Source organism: Pristiophorus japonicus, chromosome 16 (assembly GCF_044704955.1).
Source record: "Pristiophorus japonicus isolate sPriJap1 chromosome 16, sPriJap1.hap1, whole genome shotgun sequence".
Taxonomy (NCBI): domain Eukaryota; kingdom Metazoa; phylum Chordata; class Chondrichthyes; family Pristiophoridae; genus Pristiophorus; species Pristiophorus japonicus.
The window spans coordinates 108,561,379-108,584,025 of NC_091992.1; the positions used below are offsets into that span (position 1 = coordinate 108,561,379).

Consider the following 22,647-nt stretch of genomic DNA (forward strand, 5'->3'; position numbering starts at 1 on the left):
GGGTGGTGTTATCAGCCATGTATGCAGGTGATAGCCCTTGTCCCTGTAGCAGCCATCCAGTCATGTTTTAGAAGGGTGGAATAGTGCAGGGGTGGGGGAGGGGGGGGAGCGGGGGGATGGATGAAGGCCTTGTGACAACTGCCAGCAAAATTGGCGCAGACATCCGGTGCCCAATGCCAATCCCAGGGGGTTTTACTGACTCGCCTAGCAATGTTCCTGTTTTATTTGCGGGGTCCCATGGCCCCTTTAACGGACTGCGCGGCCCATTCAGAATTCCCTGCGTGCGCGGATTTTTTCAGTTTAAAAGCCGACTCGCTGACTGTGCGGGACCTGTAGCGTGCTGCCTGGCCACATGGTTGCGCCGCTTAAAGGGAACATGGCTGGTTAAAATCCCATCGGGCTCCTATCGACATTATAGCACCCCGATTTGAATGCATTCACGAAGCACCTGCCTGCTTCCAGTGGGCGCCTCAACCACCTAAATTAAATTGGGAGTTTACATTCGGAGCCAGCGGGAATGAAGCGATGTTAAAATCAATCCCGAGGTGTAGCATGTAGAATAACCGTTTCAGACTTGTAATTTTGTTGTGTATGAATAAAGGCCCTCTATGTGTAATGTCCTTGAGAAATTGATAAGGAGGGTGGTGAAGATTGCAAGTGACCTACAGTACCTGTGCTGAATTGTAAGACTCCAAAGTACTGACGTGTTTCCCATTATTTGCTTTGCAAGTTCAAAATGCTTATCAAATATAGTTATTTGTGTCATAGATTTCCTAAATGAAATTGAATCCGCACCTATTTGTTTGCACAATGTAGTGTCTGGTCTCCAAATGTGAATGCAGCCTAACAGATTAGTAACACACCTTGCATTAAACAAAGAATGCTGTTGATTGAACTTCTTAAAAGACTAATTTTAAAATAAAGACTGTTCTTTCTAAGTTTCTATGGGCAATTTCTGTGACCCGTCCGCCCCCGTTCAAGTTTTAACAAGGTGCAAAGCGACTGCGAGAACCAAAAGAAGTAGAATAGTAGTAGCAAAGGCACAACATTGGGCCGCCTCGTCACAGTGATCTGAATTTCCCTGCTGCGACCACTGCTGGCCCCTCCTTCTCCACCCGTCCAATGCAAAACGGAGATTGAAGCGTTTTTGTTAGGCGTGGGTTACGGAACCAAGGCGAGCATGTGCAGTTGAAGTACAGCTCAGCCACCATCTAATTGAATAGCGGAGCTGGCCCGAGGGGCTGAATGGTCTTACCCCCTTTTCCTATGTTCCAGGATACCCAACCCATTTCATTCCCGTCTGCCATGGTAGGCCCGGGGTAGCAGCGGTAATGTCACCAAATGGGAGGGAGAGGCCAGGCAGATCAGTGATATTTGCACTTCAGAATCAATGGGACTATCACCAGTTGTAAAACATTCAGAACCATCACACCTGAAGATGGAATTTGCCCCTATTGGCCTCAAGTATCAGCAAGCCACGCACACCTACCAGTGTCCTCCAGTGTTGGTCCTGCTGGATCCTTCCCCAGTGGTGCTTGGAGGCGGGCACATCTAATCTCACTGACATATTAGCATTGGGTATGACAAAATGAGCCAATAAAGCAGGAACTCTTGGTCCTGGCTCCCTGCTAATTGCCTTGAAAGAAATGGGTGGAAGGCTGCCACTTGTGGTAGGCCGGAAACAGCGGAGACCTGGTGCAACAGGGTCCCTGCCACTTTACCGTGGGTTCCTCTGTGTCCGGTCAAGAGTTGGAGTTTGATGGAACCCCACAAGGAATGTCGGGACCATAATATTTTACTTTATTTTCATAATTATTACCTGGGTATTCCAGCTGTGAAAATTTTAGGAAGAGATATGATCTGAGAGGAAGTCACTTTGTTTAAATGAAGGAGTTTAATTACATAAATCATTGAATTTTATAATCACCTGTCCTAAAATTCTTGAATTCAACAGATGGGCTATTGTTTTTCTGCAATCTTGTACTGTTGTAAAATTGATATATGAAGATTTTTTTTGAACCCTCTTCAAACCCTTTTTACTTTAAAACACAATGAAATGTTGCTGCATCATTTCTGATGGTGTCAGCGTAGCTACTGTTTGAGTAGCACCATGGATACTGCCGACATCACGGACTCTGAGCACTTTGTTTGGGGTTGGGCATTGCTGGTTGACCTGTGATAAATATCCAACCTAGAGAGGGCTGGCATTTAAATAAATGAAGGGGCTGATGAAGGGTCGTTGACCCGAAATGTTAACTTTGTTTTTCTCTCCAGATGCTGCCTGACCCACTAAGATTTCCAGCATTCTCTGTTTTTACTTTAAACAAACTATTGCCTATTAAACATGATGAATGCAAGTACATTTCTAGTTGATTATTTCCTGAATAGTGCATACTGTACCACAAAAATATTTAGTTTATTCAATTTTGCTATTTAATTTGATATACCTTTTTATAAGTCAGGGTCAATGTGGTCTGGAATAATTTTGTTGACCGAAAGTGGTCGGAGAGGAATTTTCCAGACTTTTTCCCCCTCATTGGTCTGGATTTTGATCCTTGGTTTTTGCCTCTCCCAGTAGTTTACATGGCTCTGGGTGAGTTAGGGAGTGTGTATAGTGATACATCACCACTGTATGGGACAGTCTAGATGGACCACTTGGTCTTTATCTATCTTGACATTTTCATACAACAACAACAACTTGTATTTATATAGCGCCTTTAATGTAGTGAAACGTCCCAAGACGCTTCACAGGAGAAATTGGCGCAGGTGACCAAAAGCTTGGTCAAAGAGGTAGGTTTTAAGGAGTGTAGCGAGGTGGAGAGGTTCAGGGAGGGAGCTCCAGAGCTTAGGGCTTAGGCAGCGGAAGGCACGGCCACTAATGGTTGAGCGATTATAATCAGGGATGCTCAAGAAGGCAGAATTAGAGGAGTGCAGACTTCTACATTCAAAAGTTGTTGTTTTTATAGTAACATTCAGATTTTTTTTTTGCCCCCTTTAGGTCTCGGCATGCAATGGAAACTTGTATTCTCGCATTGTCCCATTACTGAACAATCAGCCAATAATCAACCTTGATTATATTGCCACTGACCTGAACCCTGATTCCCTGTCGGCCAATCAGAATCAGCTCCAGGAGATGGGTGTTTCGATTGATCAGTGGAATCCCATGAGTCCTGCCACTTCAAATTTGGCCAAAGCTCAGTTAGTTGTCTGCAACAGTTCGGTGTTCCTTTTTGAGGACCCTCAGACTGTTGTCTCCAATATGGCTGCTACAGTGAAAGGTGATGGATTTTTGTTGCTACACACGCTTCTCAAAGGGGAGATCCTCGGCGAGACAATTGCGTTCCTCACAGGAAAAGATCCGAAGCAATCACAGGGGCTTCTAACGCAGGTAAAATAATTTTGAAATATTTAATTATATTTTATCCTTTTAAGCATATCATGTACAGCCGATTTAAGGCGCGAAACCTGTTCCTACTTTTTTCAGATATTTTCACAAAATTGAATCTAAAGAAATAAAGCAAAATGTCAGCATAAACAAATTTAGCCTTTTTTTTTCATTGATGTGTTGTGCTGTAGATTTACTGAGTATAATAATATCCATATGCGTATATATCGTTATTTGTGGTTGTGTTTTATAAGGAATTGCTTCTTTAAAGAATTAGTGGTAATATTGAATTTATTAGTAATGTTTTCGGGAATAAGTTCCTGTCCAGTATGTCTTCTGACTTACCTGAAGCAATGAGGCAGGAGATTTTTTTAAATATATACATATAAAATTCAATGCATTTGGGGATTGTGTGTTCTATACTGTTGTGATTTGTTTTTGACTGATACCACTTTTTAGAGAACATTGTGTGCATGGTAATGTGTGAATTTTTTCTTTCCTTCAGTTATGTATTTAACTTCAGTTACAAAATGTACTGATTGCTCTCCAGATTTACTAATATGAGCTGAGTAAAAGGTCTAGCTGTACTGCTACATTGTTTTCTATTTTGTGATACAAAGCGCAAAGACAAGTGGCTCAGGGCTATCATGACGGGTATCGCTTTAGCAAAATTGTAAAAACATCATGAAAAACCAGGTTTGCGGTTTTGTTAAATAGTGACCAGAGGAAATCTTTCTGCTGCGTGTACAATATTGCTAAAACAGAGCGACAAGCTGAAATCTTTCCCCCTTGTGCCTCCATGCTTGTTATAGCTTAAGGAGCAGTTTCACTGTAGCGTGGTATGGATAAACTCTGTCTCCATTACTGTGAAACAGGGTAAAGACAAAACTGGATTTTGGATTGCAATCAGAGCGCAAACAGCAGGGAGCACAAAGTGTATTGAGTGACTTGTAAGATTGCATAGCATGTCGAGCCCAAGTCACTAATAACTAGTAACCAGTAGAAATTGGCTACAACTCCGAGGCAGGTAGTTCAATTTGTCTTTGAAAGCTGTAGGTCCAAATGTTTAGATTTTGTTTGCCAGTTTCTGTGCTTGGTCACTTAGGCCCCATGCTCCTAAATTCCTTCCCCAAGTCTGAAAGTGAGACTCTCTACAAGCATGCAATGTGTTCTCCAATTCTAGCGTTGATTTGGGCAAGCTTATAATTTTACAAGCTGATGGTCTTTGGTTTTTTTTTTAAAGAGTGAGTGGGCAGAGGTATTCAGCCAGGCCTCGCTGGACCTGATTTGCATGAAGAAGTCTTTCTATGGCTCTGTTATACTTCTGGGTCGCAAAAAGGAAGAACCGACAAACCCCATTTTCCTGTCAGCCCATCCAACAGATTTCAGCTGGATTGAGCCATTGAAAGTAAGTAAAATATTTGAACCCTCCTGAGCATCTCACAGCCAAATGGGTGTCATGGTAATTATATCCAACAAGAACTTTACCTCTTGCTGTGCAATTTTGAGTATTTGTTGTGCAGACTGTTGGACTACTTCCTCTTTTTAGGACACAACTATTTGTACTAATAAAATGGCCGCCATGTCTCTGATTGGCTCTCCGTTATCACATGACCTGTTGCTGATTGATCCCCTTGGAGGATAAGCTACACCCTGAAGTTTCTCTGCAACCGCCCAGCCCAAGTTCTGACTGACTTTGCAAATTGTAATTTGATCCATTCTGACTTCTGAAGCCAGAGAGGACAGCTCTCCAACAACCCAGCAAAAGCCACCAAGTTCCAGCCGAAGTCCCTTACCCCAGCGCAAGTGCTGCCTCCCCCAGCCGAAAGTCCATTATCCCCCCCCCGCTTCCCGGCCATAGATGGGGCATTGTGTCCAGATTGTTAACAGGTTTATTGGGCCCTCCTTCTTCTTAGGCCTTTGTATCGAGGATGACTTGCTTCCACACCGAAAAGGGATGAGTTCACAGATGTTTCAATGAAGGACCTGATATTCCAGATCCCGAACTACATATTGAAGGGTGGAAGATGCCTGTGCGTGGATTTTTTTAAAAGTGTGGTTGCCATTGCATACCAGCCACCACACGGACTTGAGAGAGCGAGGTCTTGTTCCAGTGGCAGGGATTAACCAAGACGACTGGAGACCAGCTCTCTGCACGGACCTAATACGCACACGTATCGCAGTATGGGCTGGCCCGTGCTGCCCCTGGGCCCTCTCTCTCCTGCCCCCTGTGTGTCTCTCTCTCTCTCCGGCTTGGAGAAACAATGTGGTCAATTGTGGGGCTCCAACCTCCGGTTCGGACTCCACTTCCGGTTCCGGTTTGGGGGTGGGGGTGGGGGGCGAAGTCCAGAGGATGCTGGTGCAGAAGGAACAGAAAAGTGTTAGTACAATTAGTCACTTCGCTCTTTTAAAAAGGTTAAATGTGACATGGGCATATCATGGTCATACATTACAACAGCACTTCATTAGCTGTAAAGCACTTTGAGACGTCGTGGTCTCTTCTTTTTTTTTCTCTCCTTTTTTCTCTCCTTTCTCTCTTTCTTCTCTTTTTCTTTTTCTCCTTTTTTCTTTCCTTTCTTTCCTTCATATTGGCTATTTGCAACTGTGGTGGAATTTTATATTTCTTATATTTACCCCTTCCCTTCCTCTACTGAAGGCACTGACTCCTCCTCATCTCTGTAATCTCCTCTAGCCCTATAACCGTTTCAGATATCTGCGCTCCTCCAATTCTGGCCTCTTGAGCATCCCGGATTTGCTGTGCCTTCTGCTGTCTCGGCCCTAAGCTCTGGAATTCCCTCCCTGAACACTCTGCCTCTCTACCTCTCCATCCTCCTTTAAGACGCTCCTTAAAACCTATCTCTTGACCAAGCCTTTGGTTATCTACCCTAATTCTTCCTTATGTGGCTCAGTGTCACATTTTGTTTTATGACACTCCTGTGAAGTGCCCTGGGACATTTTACTATGTTAAAGATGCTCTATAAACACGCGTTGTTGGGGACAGTTCTAGCGCTTGGGCACCTTAACCAGGATTCATGTGTGATCTGTGACATTGAATGAAGCCAGGCTATTTAACTACAGGGAACGGCACAGGTGAGCTCGGTACTGTCTTTACCCAATGTTTGCAGGGCTCACTGATGGCGATCAGGAGTGGCAACACAAGCCAAATGCCCACTCCTTAATCTGAGGCCAAACCTTCCTGTAGTTATGGACCGACTACTCACTAGAGAAAGTCACTGGAGCCAACAGTTATTTTAGTGCAATCTTGTTTTGCATCAAAACTCAGTTTGTAGAAGTTGCCTGTGATCATGATGTGAATCTATCTAGTCAATGCCAAAAGTTTGTTTTAAACCAGCATTTCATACATGTATTTTTTTAGTGTTTTTAATTGTTTCCATTATTGTGTTTTATTATGAACAATAGTATTCCAGAATTAAATGCCTATGGCCATTTAAACCCCATGATCTGAAATTCCCTCCCTAAACCCCTCCACTGCGCCAGCTCCCTCTCCTCCTTTTAAGACCCTCCTTAAAATCCACTTAACCAAGTTTTAATGGTCACCCCTCCTACTATCTCCTACTTTGGCTCAGCATCCATTTTATCTGCTCACACCTCTGTGGTGCACCATGGGATATTTTTCAATGTAAAAGACATTCTATGAACACAAGTTGTTCAGTAGAATGAAATCACCAGAATTAACTTCTTGGTATCCGCAATCCTGTATTCAAGACCTAAATGCTGTGGGACATGCTGGGTCCTATAAAAGTTTATTTTTCTTCTTGCAGACCATCTTGGAAGAGCCTTCAGAGGAGCCAGTCTGGCTTATGGTCACTAATTGTTGCAATTCAGGAATTGTTGGAATGGTGAATTGCCTTCGTCAGGAACCTCGTGGACATAGGATACGGTGAGATTTTTATTCATTAAGCAAAAATAGGGAAACTGGTTTATGGTAACAATCTTCTGAAATGGCTTTTTTTTGTTGAAAAACAGCTTTTCTTCACGAGAAGCTTGACAAGCCGAAGTCAGTTTGATCTGGAACACACTAAGGAACTTTCAAAGGCAATTGGACATGTACTTGAAGAGGACTCATTTGCAGGGTTATGGGGAAAAAAGCTGGGGTGTGGTACTAAATTCTAGTCTCAAAGTACTAGTCTCAGAATAAGGGGTTGGCCATTTAGGACTGAGATGAGGAGAAATTTCTTCACTCAGTGGGTGATGAATCTTTGGAATTCTCTACCCCAAAGGGCTGTGGAGGCTCAGTCGATGAGTATATTCAAGACAGAAATCGATAGATTTTTGGATATTAAGGGAATCAAGGGAGATGGGGATAGTGCAGGAAAGTGGAGTTGAGGTACAAGATCAGCCATGATCTTATTGAATGGCGGAGCAGGCTCGAGGGGAAAAATGGTCTACTCCTGCACCTAATTCTTATATTCATATAAATTGGGATGCATTTTCAAAGAGCCAGCAGAGACAAAATGGGCTGTTTCTGCACTCTAGAATTCTGATTCTATATCCTCTGTTAAATACATTCTATCCCAGATGGCTTTGAACCTGATCCTGGAAGTGAATGCACTTTCTAAATTTCCTTTTTCTATTGATTTTCTTTTTGGTGTACACTTGTGCATCTCCAGGGTGCTGTGCAATGGAACAGCTTGTGTCAGCACCAAAAATGTCATCCTACAGGTTGGGTATAGCACGAGCAATTCCGAGACCATGACTCTATATTCTGTTCTTGTATATCTTAACCTGACGTCTCCTCTCACTTCTTACCCCAGCTATCATTACTGTTGGTTTAAGTGAGAATGCCAATTTAATGATGTCATCTGATGACGCACCATCAGCCGCTTTCCTCAAAGGGACCATGCCCTCGTACATTTTGACAGTTCTGCTGTCAATGTTCTTACAGCATTGAGGTGCTGCAAACGCTGCTTTTGAGACTGTCCAAATGCATTTTGTGCAAGAGCCTTACACGCAGCATTGGTCTTGGCTAGATTTCAAACAAACTCTGAGATAACGGGACCGTGTACTGTAATAATCAACAGCACCACCCAATCCCAAACTGTGTGAGGACACTAATCTACTCCGTCCCTTAGCCACTCTAATTGTGGCCATTGCCAACCAACTTTCGAACTGATTTCCCTTTTCTGACACACAATTTGTGATGATGGATACAGATGCTGTTTGAAGACTCTCTGGTGTTATATCTCTCTCTCCCTGTCAATTCATTAACATATGTACTTCCACCACACACACTTCCAGGAGCCGGAGCTTGTTGCTTTTGCTCTCCAAAATGCTTGCTATTATGTTACAGCCATCCAGAACCAGTAGCTCCGCACCCCTCCCTTCATTTCATTTTGAGAGTGGGTGCTGTCGATACTAATCTATCAGTCTCACTTAAGGAGCTTCTAACTAGATACAATGAAACAATTCATAAAATGTTGGGCTGGTTTGGGGAGGTCGCGTATTGTAGGGCTGTTTTGAGGGCATTGAATTTGTATTTGACCCACGCCATATTTTCCTCAGGCTCGGCTAACACTGCTGTTCTTGGGTTATGTTATTCATCCACAAATTTCTGTATACAGTTAGGAAATATTTTGGAGCGGAAAAGTAATCTTTTAATTTCCCATACATTCTTGGTAAGATCATGTGAAAATTTTTCCCGGCTGAATTATTTAAACGATCAATTAGTTGGTGCACTCCAGAATGTTTCCGAGAACAAATGAACAGTGTTCTAGGGGAAAAATTAAATACAACACCCATGCGAGTGCACCCTGTGTGCACTTGCACATCACAGCATAGTGATGTGCAGTGATTATAGTCAACAGTGGACTCCAGGATATAGTCAATGTATTCACTGAGGCATATGAAAGCATGGGGCTTACGCTTAACATCCGTAAGACAAAGGTCCTCCACCAGCCTGTCCCCGCCGTACAGCACTGCCCTCCAATCATCAAGATTCACGGCGCGGCCCTGAACAACGTGGACCATTTCCCATATCTCGGGAGCCTCTTATCAACAAAGGCAGACATTGATGCGGAGATTCAACATCACCTCCAGTTCCAGTGCAGTCTTCGGCCGTCTGAGGAAAAGAGTGTTTGAAGACCAGGCCCTCAAATCTACCACCAAACTCATGGTCCACAGGACTGTAGTAATACCCGCCCTCCTGTATGGATCTGAGGCATGGACGATGTATAGAAGGCACCTCAAGTCGCTGGAGATATATCACCAATGATGTCTCTGCAAGATCCTGCAAATCCCCTTGGAGGACAGGCACACCAACATCAGTGTCCTCGTCCAGGCTAAAATCTCCAGTATTGAAGCACGGACCACACTCGATCAGCAGGCCACATAGTTCGCATGCCAGATACAGAGACTCCCTAAGCAAATGCTTTATGCGGAGCTCCTTCGTGGTAAACAAGCCAAAGGTGAGCAGTGCAAACATTACAAGGACATCCTCAAAGCCTCCCTGCTAAAGTGCGACATCACCACTGACACCTGGGAGACCCTGACCGAAGACCGCTTGAGGTGGAGAAAGTGCATCCGGGTGGGCGTTGAGCTCTTCGAGTCTCAACGCAAAGAGTTTGAAGAGGTCAAGCGCAGGCAGCAGAAGGAGCGTGCAGCAAACCAGCCCCACCCACCCCTTCCCTCGACGAATGTCTGTCCCACCTGTAACCGGGTCTGTGGCTCTTGTATCGGACTGTTCAGCCATCAAAGAACTCACTTTGGGAGTGGAAGCAAGTCTTCCTCGATTCCGAGGTGCTGCCTATGATGATGATGATGGGTTTAAATGCTATTTTGCCACGAGAAGCGTTCAGCTTCTACAAATCAAAATCAAAATGATGGATTTTATTCAAGTTGCAAGAGAGCAGTGGAGTGTGAACGGCCAGAGAGAGTGATGTTCAGCATTGGTGGGAGTGACTCGGACATGTACTGAAATTTTTATTTAGGAGCTATTTAAACTTGCTTGTTTGGTGACTTAACTGTGGGCTGGTTTCAGTCGGTATTAGAAAAAGTTCTTGCATTTATGTAATGCAGTTTCCAAAGCACTTCACAGCCAATAAAGTACTTTTGGAATGTAGGCAGCACTTGTTAATTGCTTAAGAGGTTAATTCATTGAGAAAATAAGTGGTGTCGTTAGTTGTTTTTTGACTGTCTTTCAATGTGACAGTTGGACTATTATGTAAGTTGAGACAGTACAAGTTTGAGCTAAGTAGGAAGAGATCGATCTCTTTCATGAAGGGGCGGCCTTCACCACAACTGAAAGGCACCAATGTCCTTGCGGGGGGGCGGGAGGAGCAGAGGTGGGAGAGTCCCAGCTTGAGACTAGATGGGGAGAGCTGGATTAATATGGCTGTCGGAATAGAAGCAGAAGGCTTAGCAGAAACGTATAGTGGGAAATATTCCGAGAGGAGAAAGGGAACGACACAGGCTATAATACAGTGAGAGATAAAAAAAAAACACTGTCATGGTGGGGAGGCGGGGGGAGGAAATGGAACTTTAAAAAAAATTAAATGAGAAAACCATGAAAAAGAATAAGGGTAAAATTCAAAAAATTAGAGCCAGGATTGGATGATATAAATGTGATGCACAAAGTATTCAAACCAAAATTGAAGAGCTAAACGTATCAATAACTAATAGAGGAGATAGCGAAGGCTATCCTAAAATATGCAAATTGTGCCAATGGACTGGGCATCCAGTCTAAGAAGGGACTTGTTTAAGGAAGAGTACAATCAACCTGGGAACTATAGACCAGGTAGTCCAAAATGCATTGTCAAACTCTTCAAATTCATAATGTGAGATAAAATGATCAAGTATTTAGAAATAAATGGATTACTCGGAGAGCCAGCTTACACATTTTAAAGACAAGGGCCTCATTTTAACTTTTATTGGGCTGGTGAAAAATGGGCAAGAGTGAATGGAGCGCCCATTTTACATCTCCCCTGATTGTTTTAATAATTGCACTGTACCAGGGCACGGTATCTGTAAAACCATTTCAAAACAACAGATCAAAACTTTCAAAGAAAAAAAATGTTTGATATTTATTCTGGTGGTTTAGGTTCATCTGGCTTGTACTTGTCCACCTGTCTGTGGTGGTAGGTTTTGCAGTACATTAGCATCAACCTGCAGACATGAATATTAAAAAAAAAAAAATGTTTATTTGCCCTCAGGTGTGCATTTGTAACAAATTTAATCTCTTCCTCGCCTGTTCCATCCATGGACGCTTGCGGAAAGGACATGAAAACCATTCTCCACAATGACCTGGTGATGAATGTCTATCGCGATGGACATTGGGGGAGTTTCAGACACTTATTCTTACAACAAGGTATTGCTCTTATATGTAAATATCACTAAATTAATTTAATCTGTTTAACAAAGATTTATGCTCGACATAAAAATGAATGGACCATGCTCCAATTTAAGATTTTTATTCTCGCTGCTGCTTTGCAAGTAGTCTGTTCCCCTCCTAGCTGCATTGTGTACAAGATTTTATTCTGGAAACAACAATGAAAGATTTTGCTACCAAGATTGAGAAAGTTGGGAGCTTGCCTTTCGTAGTCTGGGAGAGACTGTCTCAAAGTGTTTGTTCGTATCCAAGCACCCCTGTAGATCTAAACAGAGGAGGCAAAATAAATTAAAACAGAAAATGCTGGAAATACTCAGTGGGTCAGGCAGCATCTGTGGAGAGAAACAGAGTTAATGTTTCCGGTCGATGACCCTTTGTCAGAACTGGAAAAAGTTAGAGATGCAACAGGTTTTTGAGCAGGTTTGGGGCAGGGAACTGGGGGAGGGGAAGAAAGAACAAAAGGGAAGGTCTGTGATACAATGGAAGGCCGAAGAGATTAAGCGACAAAAGGGATGATGGTGCGAGGCAAAAGGAGATGGTAATGGGACAAGTTAAGAAACAAAAGATGAGTCGAGATAGGGTGTAACTGGAGAAGCCAGAATCATCAACGGCTGCTGTGGGAAAGAGAAAGAAAAGAAAACATTAGGGGCCGAGGCTATGGTTTGAAATTGTTGGACTCGATGTTGAGTCTAGAAGGCTGTCGAGTGCCTAATCCGAAAGATGAAGTGCTATTCTTCGAGCTTAGGTTGAACTTCATTAGAACAGTGTAGAAGGCTGAGGACAGTGAGATCAGAGTGGGAGTGGAGCGGAGAATTAAAGTGACAGGCGACCGGAAGCTGTGGGTCACGCTCACTGACTGACAAAAATAAATCCTGGTCGCTCCTTACGATCCAAGGCAAACCTGGTTTTCCAGTCTGTTGAAACGGATCTTTAACTGGGCCATAGCAACTTTCTACAGGCTGATTCTGGTAGGAAAGGAACACCTGATGTAGTGCGACTCCCATTGACCGCTTATGCGTGAGAGGAATAACCCTAGCGATGCAGGGCTCTCTTGTTTTAGTAGCGCATTATCTGTTAATATTGTTATCGGCAAAGAAAAAGACAGATTGGTGGGAAACTAATTGGAAAGAGAGGGAATGACAATTTAAAGAAAGAGGAAGTCCAAAGCAGATGTATATAATGTTTGACCTCTCGCTTGTTTGCTGTGTTGTGTTGCATTAGGAGGAAGAATCATTCCAAAATAAACCTCACAATATGGCACTTCAGTTTTCATTGAGTACCATTGACATTGAGCATATTTTGACGCTAGTGAGATGATGTCATACACTCTGGAAGATGAAAGTGGCTCAGGCTGTTTAGACATCCCAGTGTTTGTTTTTTTTTTTAAATGAGATTAGAATTAAAGCCCCTATTGAGCTATTACATTGTGAACATTGTGGATTGTCTTCTGGAATGAGAATAGCTATAACGATTTACCTTTTAAGTATCCTCAATGTATTAATTTAGCAGGATGCCTGTATGCCAATTATTTCACATTTGAACCTCTCCAATCAGGTTTCAGTCCCTGTTACCGAACTCAAACTGTTCTGATCAAAATCACAAAGTACATCCTCTGTGACTGTAACCGTCGTGCAATATTCCGCATTGTCCTCTGCAGCAACCAAACCAGCCTCCTCCATTGCCTTTCCTCTGTTGTTCAGTTGGATTGCCCTCGCTTGGTTTCACTTTTGCCTATCTGATGGTAGCCAGAGCATCTCCAGCAATGGCTTCTCTTCCCACCTCTCCACTGTTGATTTCAGAGGCCCCCTCCTCAACTACATGCTACCTACCCCATGGCAACATCATCCGCAGACACAAGGTCAGCTTCTGCATGTCTGCTGACAACATCCATCTCTACCTGTCCGCCACCTCTCTTGACCCATCCACTCTCTGTATTGTTGGACTGCTTGTCTGATGTCCAGTCTTGGATGAGCCACAATTACAGTGGCCCAGAAGCAAGTCCCTACTAGACTTAGTGACTGTAAGAATGGTGAGCAGATAGGGAAAGGGGCGGGAAATTATGTTTAATTTCCTTTCCGGTAAAGACTGTTTTCCTTATGAACGATAAGTCCAGTTACTCAAGTAACATGCCTCAGCCTTTCTGCACTGTGCATGCTTTCAAATTAAGTGTATAAAGTGGATTTTGTCCTTGCAGAGCAAAATAAGGAACAGACCGAGTTTGCCTACGTGAATGTGCTGACCCGCGGAGACCTCTCGTCTCTCCATTGGATTTTATCGCCGCTGCAACACTTCCATTCCAGTGATCCCAATATTCAGCTGTGCAAGGTGTATTATGCATCTCTCAACTTCCGTGATATCATGCTGGCAACCGGCAAACTGCCACCCGATGCCATCCCAGGTAAGGCCATCTGATGTAGCTCTGTAGACTTTAAAGTGATCGCAGTGTTGTGTCTCCTTGCATGTTAACTGCCCCCCCCCCCCTCCAAAAAAAAGCACTGAATGGAGGTGTACTGACGGAATGAGACTCTGTGGTAGAGATTATAATGCTCAAAATAAGGGGTGGGGGGTGCGTAGTCAATTCAAATAAATGTCAGCTCTTGGGTCAGATAAACCTACTACTACTGTCATTTTGCAGGATTTAAGTTTTGACAGATTAGATTACAGGGAATTGTTCCTTTTGGGTCCACTCCCACAATCTGCTTAGGCTACCCTGCTGTCATCATTCCCTAAACCATCCGGCACGGACTGGTTGGGCCGAATGGCCTGTATCTGTGCTGTATATTCTAAGTAATTCACACTGTACTATTTAAGTGCGTTTCATTGGGAAATGTAATGCCCTCTGTTTGCACAAAATGGCTGTGCATTTCAAGAAAAAAAATGGAGCAATGCCGTAGAGCTGTGTGTGAATGGAACTGTGCTTCCTGTTGAACTGAATGAGATATGGGGGTCATTTTAACCTGACCCATCTGTCGGGAAACCCACAGGTTTTACACCCCGCCCAATGTTCCTCTATATTGACTTCAATGGAGAAAAAGAAAGACTTGCATTTATACAGCGCCTTTCATGACCACCGGACATCTCAAAGTACTTTACAGCCAGTGAAGTACTTTTTGAAGTGTAGTCACTGTTGTAACTTAAGAAACATGGCAGCCAATTCACGCACAGCAAGCTCCCACAAACAACAATGTGATGATGACCAGATAATCTGTTTTTATTATATTGATTGAGGGATAAATATTGGCCGGGACAATGGGGATAATTCCTCTGCTCTTTGAAATTGTGCCATGGGATTTTCTACATCCACCTGAGAGAGCAGATGGAGCCTCAGTTTAACATCTCATCCAAAAGACAACACCCTCCGACAGTGCAGTACTCCCTCAGCTCTGCACTGGAGTGTCTGCCTAGATTTTTGTGCTCAAGTCTCTGGAGTGAGACTTGAACCTTCTGACTCGGAGGCGGGGCGCTACCCACTGAGCCACAACTGACACAGTAAAATCGGGCGGGGTGTAAATCCAGCATTCCACCTTCAGTTTCCCGATGGATGGGTTAGGTTTAAATTGCCCCCAAAGGGTCTGATTTTCAGTATGTTACTGATTGGACCTAAGCCTAAGAGAGCAGTGCAGGGTTATAGTTCCCTAAACAAACGCTCTTACTATGTTGTCCGTATAATTCCATTTTTCTGGGCTCCTTTCTCAGCAAACGTCCCATCAAATAACCAGAATCATGTTTCATTTCTGACCTTACTGTCAATGTTTGTCTTGTTTCCTAGGTGATGCAGCACTGCAGCACTGCCTGTTGGGAATGGAATTTTCAGGTCGTGACCCCAGTGATCGGAGAGTGATGGGACTGCTCTCGGCCAAGGGACTGGCAACAGTTGTAGATTGTGACACGCGATTCTTGTGGGAAGTTCCTGAAAATTGGTATGTTTTTAACAGCATTTCTTGGGAACATAAAGCTCGTTGACATTGCCCAAGCAATGTAATGTTGCAGGTCCATGGAGTGTTGGGGTATATCAGTAAACACTAAGAGGGAGAAATTCAGTATCTCCACGTTTGGACGCTAACCTTTGAAATGTTGCTGGAAGAACTGCTTGCAACCAGAGTCATCAGTGGATCATTTCATCCTCAAGTAGAAATTGTGAAATGTGATAGCTGGGAATTGATCCCAGGTCAACCATGCTTATCACTGCACCACCATCACACAACTAAAAATCAGCTTTTACCAAGATTTGAACTCGGATCGCTGGATTCAAAGTCCACCAACGGTAAACCTACTGCACCTGGTATTCTGAGGTGGTCTCCCATCCAAGTACTAACCAGGGCTGACTCTGCTTAGCTTCCAAGATCAGACAAGATTGGGCATTTTCAGACTAGTGGCTACACTAACCTTTGAAAGCTGGGATGATTAGCATCAGGTGTTAATGAATCCCAGATCTTTCTACATTCGGTGTTAGCGCCCCTGGAAGGAAGTGGAGTGCTAAATCAAACACTCCACTTCTTTCCTGGAGCACTAAAGGCCGCAGGCGTGGCGATAGTGGTGCAGCGCTGCCACGATCCGAGGCTTCTTCCCTCCCTTAAAAGGAAGGGCCATCGCGGCAGGCACTGCATTGGGACCAGTTAGCTGGTCCCCGACAGTAGCCGTGATCCGGCCCGATCAGCCCCAAGCACTCCAGCAGTGTGCCGGGCTGATTTTTCCTGGGCCGCGATCAATCGGAAAAAATCACGATGCGTGGATAAAATTTTTCTCCCACCCGTGCCAACACTCCCTTTTACTTGCCCCTCTGAAGCTCCCGGCCTCCCGAACAACGCCTCCTGCAGCTGTCGGTGTTGCTGCCCAGCGATGCTGCGGGGGGCAGAACCGAAGTTCAGAACCGGGGCGATGCGCACAGCAGTGACGTCTTACTTGCCGCCGCAAAACTCCCGTCTAAGTTAGCGAGAGTCGTTCATCTCGCCGCGCCCGGTCGCTAAGGCATTAGCCCCCGGAAGATTAAATGGGCTACTTATGTGAATTTATAGACAAACAGTTGGGATTGAGGAGAAATTTATGTCAATAAAGCATTTCAGTTATCACATTGTTGTTCGTGGGAGCTTGCTTGTGCGCAAATCGGCTGCCACGTTTCCCACATTCTGACGTGTAGTCACTGTTGTGTAAAGTACTTCATTGGCTGTAAAGTATTTTGGGACGTCCGGTGATCGTGAAAGGAGCTATATAAATGCAAGTCCTTTTTCTTTTTCTTTTTCTTTTTCTTTTTCTTTTTTCTTTTTCTTTTTCTTTTTCTTTTTCTTTTTCTTTTTCTTTTTTCTTTTTCTTTTTATAAAGCCTCTTTGTCATGTCTTCACGATTTCCCATGCATTTCACATCTCATGAATTACATAGAAACATAGAATCATAATAAATAGGAGCAGTAGTAGGCCATTCAATATGATCATGGCTGATCCTCTGTCTAAACACCATATTCCCGCTTTTCCCCCATACCCCTTGATGTCTCTTGTTTCTAGAAATCTATCTATCTCCCTCTTAAATATATTCAGTGACTTGGCCTCCACAGCCTTCTGTGGTAGAGAATTCCACAGGTTCACCTCCCTCTGAGTGAAAACATTTCTCCTCATCTTGGCCCTAAATTTCCTACCCTGTATCCTGAGACTTGTGACCCCTTGTTCTAGACTTCCCAGCCAGGGGAAACATCCTCCCCGCATCCAGTCTTTCCAACCCAGTCAGAATTTTATACGTTTCAATGAGATCCCCTTTCATTCATTCTTCTTAACTCTAATGAATACCTTTAAAGTTTAGTCACTGTTGACTGTGGCCAATCGTATTCAGATTACCAAAAGTCTCGAAAAACAGGTTCTGATACAGATTTTGTTCTTGTATCTCCCTTGCTCTTCATTTGTCCTTCCTCTGTGACCTTCATGGTTGTCTGCAGTCACCATCATTATTATTCTGGGACAAGCTTGTGTCAGCTGAGACAGCAGGGCAGGGTTACTCTGTTTTGTCCCACGGTAGTGCTGCATCTGGTGGCCTGAAGTGATAAAATTCATTCCTGTTGAACAGTTATGTGCAGTTATCGGTTGAGGTTGTGATCTGAACATTAAATCCTTTGATAAAGATCCTGCCACTACCACTGGAGTTACCAAGGGGCCTTCCAACACAACATTTGACACATTCGTGTAGAACAAAATGATACTGAAAGTAGTCCCACATTTGTATGCCCTACCACAATGGAGTGTGTCGGCTACAGTCAATTAGATTTCACACATAATGTGACATTTCTTTAAAAGTTGCTTGATTTCCCCTAACCCTAGAACTGATGGGTAAATATTTGTACTTGTTTCCAGATCTTTCCCCTTTTTCTTTCCTTCTTTCCTAAAATGTAGTGACACTTGCAATTCTACGAGTGGCAGCAGTCCTCTGTGACCAATTGATTGTCCTTCAGGTTTGAGGCTCAGCTAGTGTTTGCTGGCTATTTAGTTGCCTCACAAGTGAAACCTATTCTGTCCTTATTCAAAGACCCTCTCTCCCTCTCGCACTCGCTCACACACTCTCTTACCCTCGCTCCCTCTCTCACCCACACTGCAGGAGCCTAGACAATGAGTATTGGCCAAGTTTTTGATCACAGGAGCATTACAATCAAGCCTGTTCCTGCCCTCACCTAAGCCTGACACATGCACAATTTAGCAAGGGTTATGGAATAGACATTAGGGACAGGAACCTCCTCACCATCCCACAGGTGCTGAGGCCAGTTGTAAAATACTCATTGCTGTCCCTGCTGAGATTGGTGAACCCTGCACAAAACAGGGATCGCACCTGGTCTGTATGGTTCAGTAGCACACAACGCCATGAATGTACCCAGTGATCCATTAGGGGCAATCCATATTTTCATGCAAAATGTGTGATTTCTGTCTGCATCATTGGATCTACATCACTGATGCATGATTGCACACCTTGATGTCCAGCAGAGGTGTTCAAATACTTGTCAGAATAAGTTCTAGGAGCTGATGGTTGGTTGTTTCTTTATAGTTTTGTTATTGGTGTGTGGCAAATTGCATTGCTATTTACTCATTCTTTGCTCTTTATTAAGGACTTTGGAGGAGGCTGCTTCGGTGCCTGTTGTTTATGCTACTGCATATTATGCATTAGTGGTGCGAGGTCGAATTAAGAAGAACCAAAGTGTACTTATCCATTCGGGGTCTGGCGGTGTTGGACAGGCTGCTATTTCCATCGCCCTCAGTATGGGATGTCGTGTCTTTGCTACTGTTGGTAAATGAAATGCGATTTTTTTTTTTTTTGTTATAGAAGGGTTCAGTTATTAGGCAGTAATATCAAGAGGGTACAGATGTATCTTTGAATTGGTGCATCTGTCTATGGCATGAGGTGATGCTTAGTACTTAAATGCATCTTAAGGTAAATCTTGCTAATTACATTTTAGTGGTGTACGTGTGCGTGTGATTGCAATGTATCTGCTTGTTGATGTCTGTGATTCACCAACTTTGACGGCAGGAATCAAATCAATTAAATTTTTTGATGTTTACGTTTATACATTTAATGATGGATTTCAACATGGTTCGGGTCCAATCAAAATTCTTCTTTATGAATACTGCATGCAATGACATACAGCTGTTTGATGGAATTTCTAGTGATTCAAGCTGCCTGATGATGAACAGCAGTAGTTGCTTTGTAACAAATGTATCGATGTACTTTTCAATCAAAATTGCAAATCTATATTAAATATGCAGTACCTTTATTGATGACACATTGGGGTCGGGGAATTTGCATATCGAAAAAGAAGTATTTGCAGGGGCTCTTTAATTAATATGTGTAGGATAATCATTTTAACCTTGTATCAATGGGACAATGACTGACCAGTTTTCTAATTGCTCCCTGTAGGTTCTGCAGAGAAGCGCGCATACCTTCAGAAACGTTTCCCACAGTTGAATGATGAATCTTTTGCAAATTCTAGAGACACTTCCTTTGAGCAGCATGTGCTACGAGCAACTGATGGGAAAGGTGAGCTCTCATTTGTTTAACTAGAATAACTGCACAACAACATGGTGGTAAGAAAGCTTGTCAGCTTCACAATCAGAGAACGTTGGTTAAAGTTATTGGACATGATTTGCCCGCTTCAGGCAAATTCAGAGGATTTTTAAATGGCCGTGTGTAATAGAAAGCTAGACTGACTCATGCACATTAGAACATTTTTCCATCTAGACGATGAACGTCTGTCATCATCTGTCTTGCCCATGCTACTAACACAAGCTACGTGATTATATTGTAGAGTAGTTTGTCACTAAGTCTGCTTCCTAGATGATGCACAGAATGTGATTGTGTAGGGGACAAGGGGTTAAAGAGAGGATCTTTGCTGAGTGCTGTGGTCTTGGTCGGTGAACTGATTTAGCACTCTCCTCTTTTGGAGGTGCAAGACCCATTAGAGGAAGATTTGTTTCCTACAAAATTTGTTTCCTTTCCAACAGGAAAAAATGATACTGGCACCCTTTTTATGGCTGGGAAGAAAGTCTCAAGTGGATTGGGTATCAGGATAACTAGTTGCCCAATTCCACATGCAGATTTTGAATTTGTTCCAAAGCACAATTACAACATTATTAAACTTTGTACAGCCTTCCTTTTAATGCCAGGAAATTCTGTGGGTATTGCTGGCAGATATAGACTCTGCTACTGCCTGGATCTGAAACTTTTCCTGTGGCATTGACTTTCAGAAGTGTTTGTTTATGGATCCGACCAACCAAGATGTTTTACTGTTGGACAGACTTACTTTTTTTCCCCCAAACAATTTGATTCACACTTGTTCCAATAGACATTGGTAGCAGTAATTTAAAATGGATATTACCAAATGTTTTTGATTCCCAGGCATTTTTTGTTTTGTCATTGACATTGTTAAAATGCAAACAAAATTATCTATTTATGGCAGCAAGATTACCATTAGAATCTGAATCGGCAAAGTATACTATTTGTTGAGGAGGTGGTTACTGACTGGAATCTGAACTATTTATTCATATTTTTTTTTGCTTAAATAATTCCAGCTTTATTTGTGTGCAACTATGGGTTGTGACTGATGCCACTTAGTCATTCACCTGTTGTCTCTAACTATGAAGGGGAACTATTGAGCAAAAGCAGAAGGCTTTTGAAACCATATTTAAAGGCTGTCTGGGCAATTAAAGCTGTTGATTATGATGTAGCAGCTCATGAAGTTAGGAAGGTTATTACGGAGATAGCGTGCGATCAGCGAGTTGGGTTCATTCACACAGGCATGCAACTACATAAAAATGATCCTAGATCTGAAAATAGTTTTTTGAGGTGGTTGTTTCAGATCATGTATTGGATACTTTGAAGGTCCACAAAGAAATCAGAATTTTGAGCCTGTGAAGATTGTTTTGGCTTTATATAAGATTTCTGGGCATTGTAAGGCTCACTTCAACATGGAGACAATCCTTTGGGACTATGCTTAAAAAGGGCAAAGGAGCTTTGTTCGGTCTTATCTTTCTTCAATGACATTCAAGTCCCAATGCAAGTTAAGCTTGTGGCCAATAAGACATGGTTCTCCATGGTTCAGAAATCCCAGGTGTGCAATGTAAGGGCCCCTGTGGACCAAGCTGTGATGTGTATTTGTGGCAAAACGTGTAGGGAGGGAGGATTCTGGCCTACATTAACCTGTCACTCAGCACCCTGGAGGTGGAATCCGCTTCGTCGTAAGCGAGTCTCTCTGATGAAGCATCCCACAGGAGGATGTGGATTAAACCGGATGATGAGGAAAGATGGCACATGGCATCGCACTTGGATGTTTGGAATGTCAACTTGGCTGTCATGTTGCTGATGCCTATGTTGGTCCTTCCACCTCCTGAAACCATATGTGTACTGTGTTCAGGACTAAGCACTGTATAGCTGATGAGAAAACTAGAGATGTGAGAACGATGGCTGCACCTTCAACTGGTAGAACTGCTGTTTAATGGCACATGATGTGTGTCCATTCTGTGGTCAAGTAGCAATGCACTTGCACATTTTAAAGTGATTGCTGCTGCGAAGAGCTCTTTAATGTCCTTAAGTATTGATTATGAAGAACAATTTTTCCCCTGAACATTGCTAGTTAAGTGTCAGCTGTGGCTTAGTGGGTAGCACACTTGCTTCTGAGTAAGAAGTTTGTGGGTTCAAATCCCACTGCAGGGATTTGAGCACAAAAAATCTATGCTGACATTCCAGTGCAGTGCTATCTTTTGGATAAGACGTTAAACCGAGGCCTCGTCTGCTCTCTCAAGTGGATAGAAACATAGAAAATAGGTGCAGGAGTAGGCCATTCGGCCCTTCGAGGCTGCACCACTATTCAAAGAATTCATGGCTGAACATGCAACTTCAGTACCCCATTCCTGCTTTCTCGCCATACCCCTTGATTCCCCCTAGTAGTAAGGACTACATCTAACTCCTTTTTGAATATATTTAGTGAATTGGCCTCAACAACTTTCTGTGGTAGAGAATTCCACAGGTTCACCACTCTCTGGGTGAAGACGTTTCTCCTCATCTTGGTCCTAAATGGCTTACCCCTTATCCTTAGACTGTGACCCCTGGTTCTGGATTTCCCCAACATTGGGAACATTCTTCCTGCATCTAACCTGTCTAACCCTGTCAGAATTTTAAACGTTTCCATGAGATCCCCTCTCATTCTTCTGAACTCCAGTGAATACAAGCCCAGTTGATCCAGTCTTTCTTAATATGTCAGTCCCGCCAGCCCGGGAATCAGTCCGGTGAACCTTCGCTGCACTCACTCAATAGCAAGAATGTCCTTCCTCAAGTTAGGAGACCAAAACTGTACACAATACTCCAGGTGTGGCCTCACCAAGGCCCTGTACAACTGTAGTAACACCTCCCTGCCCCTGTACTCAAATCCCCTCGCTATGAAGGCCAACATGCCATT

At 43.4% G+C, this 22,647-nt stretch overlaps 1 protein-coding gene across 1 annotated transcript in view; it reads left to right on the top strand.

Moving 5' to 3' along the window:
* The window catches only part of fasn (fatty acid synthase), a 103,008-nt gene that overhangs the window by 46,856 nt on the left and 33,505 nt on the right, over positions 1 to 22,647 (top strand). Inside the window, exons 23-30 of the mRNA XM_070857666.1 lie at positions 2,999 to 3,388; positions 4,629 to 4,793; positions 7,168 to 7,286; positions 11,554 to 11,708; positions 13,924 to 14,127; positions 15,499 to 15,649; positions 18,808 to 18,986; positions 19,614 to 19,733. Coding sequence (XP_070713767.1) covers positions 2,999 to 3,388; positions 4,629 to 4,793; positions 7,168 to 7,286; positions 11,554 to 11,708; positions 13,924 to 14,127; positions 15,499 to 15,649; positions 18,808 to 18,986; positions 19,614 to 19,733 — 1,483 coding nt within the window. The remainder of the gene's footprint in view (positions 1 to 2,998; positions 3,389 to 4,628; positions 4,794 to 7,167; positions 7,287 to 11,553; positions 11,709 to 13,923; positions 14,128 to 15,498; positions 15,650 to 18,807; positions 18,987 to 19,613; positions 19,734 to 22,647) is intronic.